Source organism: Beta vulgaris, chromosome 1 (genome assembly GCF_026745355.1).
Source record: "Beta vulgaris subsp. vulgaris cultivar EL10 chromosome 1, EL10.2, whole genome shotgun sequence".
Classification (NCBI taxonomy): Eukaryota; Viridiplantae; Streptophyta; class Magnoliopsida; order Caryophyllales; family Amaranthaceae; genus Beta; species Beta vulgaris.
The window spans coordinates 4,519,884-4,525,898 of NC_079202.1; the positions used below are offsets into that span (position 1 = coordinate 4,519,884).

Here is a 6,015-nt window from a genome sequence, read left to right on the forward strand (position 1 = left end):
TGATTGTCCACATTTACATTGTTAGAAAAGTACACCCGGGACTTCGGCAAACTGATTTTTTGGCCTGATGCATTATAGAACTTAGTGAGACAATCATGGATAATATGGGCCTGCTCTTCACTAGCTTCTGCGAATAAGACAATATCGTCCGCAAAGAACAAATTAGACAACATAGTTCCATTGCGACTTGCGTAAATCGGTTTCCATTTTTTGTTTATAATGGCTTCTTCAATTGTTTGATACAATCTCTCCATGCACATCATAAATAAGTAAGGAGAGAGGGGGGTCCCCTTGACGAATCCCTCTACTAGGTGTGAAAGAATCAGTGGGTTCACCATTCCACAACACTTGAAAAGTAGGCGTAGAAACACATTCCATAATAACATTAACCAAAAGAAGGGGAAGGTTCATTTGAAGTAACGTGTCTCGAATGAAAGACCAGCGAAGTCGATCATAAGCTTTCTCAAAATCTATTTTTATAGCCATATAGCCTTTTCCCCCCTGCTTACGTCGCATTGTATTCAGAACTTCTTGCATAATCACAATATTATCAGTGATCTGTCTTCCTGGAACAAAGCTTGCTTGGGTATTAGAAATGAGACCTGGAAGAATTGGTTTCAGACGATTGACAATAACCTTGGTGATGATTTTATAAACAACATTACATAATCCAATGGGCCGAAATTGAGAAACCGTCTCCGGATGCTCTACCTTGGGTATTAGTGCAATGAAAGTTTCGTTAAGCCCCTGAGGGAGGCCCTTTCCTGACAGTGCTTCAAGCAATAACGAGTATACATTATTGGCAATCAGATCCCAATTCTTCTGATAAAATAAAGCTTGGAAACCATCTGGATCTAGAGCTTTCATTGGGTGCATTTGTGTGACCACCTCATCAATCTCTATTTTGGAATAAGGTTTAGAAAGGGCATCCCAATCTCGGCTTGATAATTCCGGGAAAACATCTTGCGGTACAGCCAAAAGGTCTCCCCCTCCTCGGTGAATAGAGAGGTGAAGAATTCCACAAAAAGATTTTTAACCAAACTTTTCTCATGAATCCAGTTACCATCACCATCCTTAATGGAGACTATATTATTTCTCCATCGACAAATCAAAGTGCTCAAATGGAAAAAAGTCGTGTTTCTGTCACCATCACATAGCCAGTCGACCCTGGATTTTTGATACCACAAAGTTTCCTCCCTGTGAAGAATTTCATCTAGTTCAAGTCTCAACTTAGCCTCCAATTTGATAAGGCCTCTATCTTTTCGAGTAGTAAGAGCATATTGGACCCCTGCAATACGCGCAAGAAGATGGCGTTTATCCTCTAAGAATATTGCCGAAGACTTCTTTATTCCAGACCTTAAGATCCGTCGCCAGAGATGATAAAGCTAACATGAGACCAAAATTCTTGCACCATTAATCCTCTAAGAAAGATCTGAAAGATTCGTGCGACATCCACGTCGCTTGAAACTTAAAAGGCCTGGGAATACTCTGAAGTGGAATAAACCCATTAGGGGAAATGAGCAGGGGAGTATGATCAGATTGGATAGCCGGAAGGTGGCGAAGCTTAGCATTTTCAAACATTAAACCCCAAGGACCGTTGCAAAGGGCCCTGTCTAACCGAGCACTCTGACGAGTATCCGGAGTTAAGCCTCGAGCCCAAGTGTGAAGGGACCCTGAAAATTCAACTTCAATTAATTCTAATTCATCTATCCATGTATTAAAGGATTGAGAGCGCCGAGTGGTGTCATAGCAAGCACTACTTCTCTCAGATGGGTAGCGGGTCTCGTTGAAATCCCCTGCAAGGAGCCATGGCTCCTTCATATGGTGCGCAAATTCCCTTAGTTCAGTCTAGAGGTCTTGCCTCTTGGTCGGGTCCGTGTTCGCATATATTGCAGTAAAGTACCAAGGAAACGAACGCACGCGAGTCACATTCATAGTAATAAACTGATCATGCTTTATGATGGGGTCAACAGTGACCTCTTCTTGACGCCAATAAACCCAAATTCCACCAGAAAAACCAACTGCATCGACTCTAGTGTGACCACTAAAACCAAAAACCCTAGCTAGTTTTTCCGCGTGGTCACCTCTCATATGGGTCTCAACCAACACTACAATATTAAGCTTATTCCTTTTTAGAATTTCTTTTAACGCCGCCATAAAGGCACGACTTCTCGCCCCTTGAACATTCCAAATTAAACATGAAATAGGCAGGGTATTGTGAATGTTACCAGGTAGTCTATAAACCATATCCATTGGCAAGTGGTTTAGAGTACATACATAGGCTTGACTGAGCAAATTGACGAGCCGATTGATCTCATTGGGGACCGACATCATAGCTATCAGTTCCGGCATCGTTTCTGGCTCCTCCCAGGTCTGGAACACAATTTCCACCTTGTGGATCAGGTGGTTTACCTCCACTAACTACGGATTTTCGATCTGTCTGCCCACAAACAGTGTTTTCTCGGGAGGGAGGAGAAGAGATATGGCATGAGGGGGATGCATGGAGAGGGGGAAGGTGGACTATTGGAGTAGGCATGGGGTTGGATTCAGCATGGTTGCGAGTGACCGAATTTTCACGAGGGGTGGCTGGTATGAGAGGAATAGAATTTTCCTTGCATAAGGTTGGCTTGCTAGGAACCCTGGATCGAGCTTGGATGGTCACATTAGTGTCTTTCACTCGGAAAATTTGTTTCCTTGTTGGTTTCGATTTCGAATTTTGCTTTACGGGTGGAATAATGGGCTTAATGGCAACAACAATCTTTTTCGGAGTTGAAATTTTATCCTTTCCTAAATTGAAGCCTACTAAGAAAGGCTCCTTGATAAGATTTGGGGCTTGAGAAGATTCTCCTAGATTCACGGTAGCGTACGAAGGTTTCTCCATAACATCCTCAACCACTTCCTCCAAGATAGGAAGGTCATTATTATCACCTTCTAAAACTGAGAAACGTGACCCGTCTCCTCTAATTTCGCTGGTCAGACCAATCTGCGAGCGCGGGGACGAACTATTCAAATTTTGAATTGTTTTACTAACAGACTTCGCCGGAGGGGAAACTGGGGGGTGGTTCAGCCACCACAGTCCGGCCCCCTGCTCCGTCTTTCACTTCGATCGTGGGAGGCCTTTTCCGAACGGGTTTACGAACCATCATCCAATCTCCAAAATCTTGCTCGAGTTCTGGACGTGCCTTGGGTTGAGCTTCAACAGGTTGAGCATTATTTGGGATAGCAGCTTGGTCCATGTTAGCCTCCGCGTTAAGGCGAGAAGGGCACTCATGAGCAGAGTGACCCCAACATCCGCAATTGAAACAAATAAGTTGAAGGCCCTCATACTGGACCTTCCAGATTCGTACCTTAAGCCAAAATTTGGAGAGTAGAGGTTTGGTTAGATCAATCTCAACGCTGAGTCGCGTGAACTGGCCTTTTTCAACATTTGAAGTGGTCTTGTCAATCCTAAGGACTTTACCAATCTTTGAGCCAATTTTGTGCAAGAAGTTGCCATCAAAGTATTCAACTGAGAGGTTCGGAATACGGACCCAAGCAGTGAGCACCTTAATGGGGGCTTCATCTGGAATGAAGTTGGGAACCCACTTCCTAATAGTGAGATAATTATCTTCAATCATCCATGGGCCTTGAGTGAGCACATGGTGATAGTCATCCTGGTTTGTGAACCGAGCAATATAGAATTTGCATCCTATATCCGTCATGTAGAGTAATTAGTCAAAATTAGCCAAAAACTTAATTTATTAAGCTGTGAGGTAGATAAGTGAATATTTAATATAGTAATTGAAACCACCAATTTGTTATCAATGCAAGTAAAATTTATTTTATAATTATTCTTCGTTGTACAATGTATATCTTTGAATTAGCGTGCTTAGTGGCAAATCCGAAAATGCCTATTAGTGTTGCCATTACCTGTGATATATATTTTTTTCGTTTTTTCACCATATACCCCTGACAATTTTTTTTTGCACCATATACCCAGGGGCGGATTCAGGATTTCGAATTTGGTGGGGCATCAAATTACAAAAGAAAAATAATAATATCATATTTTAAAACAATGCAACACTTTAATTTCACAATCTTAATAAGTAATATTAAGTATTCAATACTATCTCCATTTTTTGGTATATTTAACATATTGACTTTCACATTCATCAACAGATGCAACTTTTATTTCAATTTGTTACTATAGTTTATAAGAAGCTGATATAAATTTATTTAATGTAAACAGAAATGAAAATAAAATTTTAAATAGTAAAATTTATTTTTAAGTATTTGTAAATAAATCTTGGTCATAATTAATATATTTAAATAATGTCGAAAATCAAATTGTTGCATTTATTTGTAAATTAAAGAAAAAGTAATTTTATATCACAAACAAAAAAATGGTTAAAATTAGAGCTAGAATTCAGGGAGATGGATACTATTTAAATATGAAATGAAGATCCAAAATGGAGGAGAAAAAAATGCTAAAACAAAGAAGAGAAAGATTAAGAAGTAAAAAAGAAAAAGGAAAACAAAACTAAGAAAAAAAGAAAAGAAGAAAAGAAGAAAGCAGAAGATTATATGAAGTGAAGATCTAAAATGGAGAAGAAAAAAAAAAGCTAAAATAGAGAAGAGAAAGATTAAGAAGTACAAAAGAAAAAGAAAAACAAAACTAAGAAAAAAAGGAAAGAAGAAAAAAAGAAAGCAGAAGATGCGTGTAGGGGGAGTCGAACCCGCGGACCACAACAACATCAATACATGTTACTAAGAGAACCACTGGAGCAAGTTGAATTATATGCAATTATTACACGCGTTTTAGTTTTAACCTATTGTAAAAATCTGCTTGACATTAAAGTAAAAAGAATTCGATTTTTTTTGGTGGGGCACGTGCCACCCAGGACCCTTAATAGGTCCGCCCCTGCATATACCCTTTTAAGTTTCCAAATTCACCATATACCCTTCACTTTTAAAAAAAACACCCTCTTACCCTTAATGACTAACGACTTTAATGTCCATTAGTCATTAACTCCTAATCCCCTCCTAACTCAAGTTAACTAACCTAAACCCTAACCTCCTCTAGCCTAATTAATCCTAAACCCAATCCTAATCTAGTAATCTCCCCTCTAACCCTAAACCTACCTAACCACCCACTCACCACCCCTCCCCCACCCCACCCCTTCCTCCACCCCAGCCGCAACTTCCTTCCCTTTCCCCGGCAACCCCACCTCCTCCATTTTCCCCGGCAACCCCACACCCTGAACCCTCCCCCACACCATAGCAAGTCGAAGGAGAAAACATAGACCGGTGACCCCCTCCCACATCCCCCTCCTTCGAAAAACAAAGATCGTGTGCGTTTTTCTGGCAAAATAGAGAGAATCCGGTGGGGTGGGGTCCGAAGAAACAGAGGAAATATTCCGATGGGGTTGGGGTGCGAAATCAGTGGTAATGTGGGGTGGGGTGTGAGAATCTAGTTAGGTTGGGGGTAGGGGCCAGGTGCGAAAATCCGGTGGGGTGCAAAAATTCAGTCAGGGGTACTGGGGATGGGTGCGAAAAATCCAGTCATGGGTGGGGGTGGGGTTCAAGTGCGAAAATCCGATGAGGTGGGTGCGAAAATCCGATCAGGGGTGGGGGTCAGGTGGTGGTGGGTCAGGTGGTGGTGCTGGTTAGGGTTATGGTGAGGGGGGCGGTGGTGGGCTGTGGGCTAGGGATAGGGTGGTGGGTTGTGGGCTGCGGATGGAGGTGGGTAGGGGCTAGTGGGCTTTTAGGGTTAGGTTTTTTGGTTAGTTAGTTTTAGGGTTGAGGGTTAGTGTTAGGGTTTAGGGTAGTTAATTAGGATTAGGAGTGGATTAGGGCCTAATGACTAACGAAAGTCTAACACCGTTAGTCAAAAGGGTAAGTTGATGTATTTTTCGAAAATTAAAGGGTATATGATGAAATTGGAAAGTTGAAAGGGTATACGGTGCAAAAAAAATTTGTCAGGGGTATATGGTGAAAAAGCCGTATTTTTTTTTTTTTGATAATTGGTTTTCACAT

At 41.3% G+C, this 6,015-nt stretch overlaps 2 protein-coding genes across 2 annotated transcripts; both read right to left on the minus strand.

Annotated features, from left to right (window-relative positions):
- Positions 1–899: 899 nt before the first annotated feature.
- Positions 900–2,253, minus strand: LOC104905805 (uncharacterized). The gene is made up of 3 exons (XM_048637987.1): positions 1,917–2,253; positions 1,457–1,796; positions 900–1,356 (listed from the first exon to the last, which is right to left on the minus strand). Exons 1-3 carry the CDS (start codon positions 2,251–2,253, stop codon positions 900–902), a joined length of 1,134 nt encoding a protein of 377 aa, XP_048493944.1.
- Positions 2,254–2,314: 61 nt separating this feature from the next.
- Positions 2,315–3,701, minus strand: LOC125494428 (uncharacterized). Its single transcript, XM_048637986.1, has 2 exons — positions 3,141–3,701; positions 2,315–2,983 (listed from the first exon to the last, which is right to left on the minus strand). Exons 1-2 carry the CDS (start codon positions 3,699–3,701, stop codon positions 2,315–2,317), a joined length of 1,230 nt encoding a protein of 409 aa, XP_048493943.1.
- Between the last annotated feature and the right edge of the window lie 2,314 nt (positions 3,702–6,015).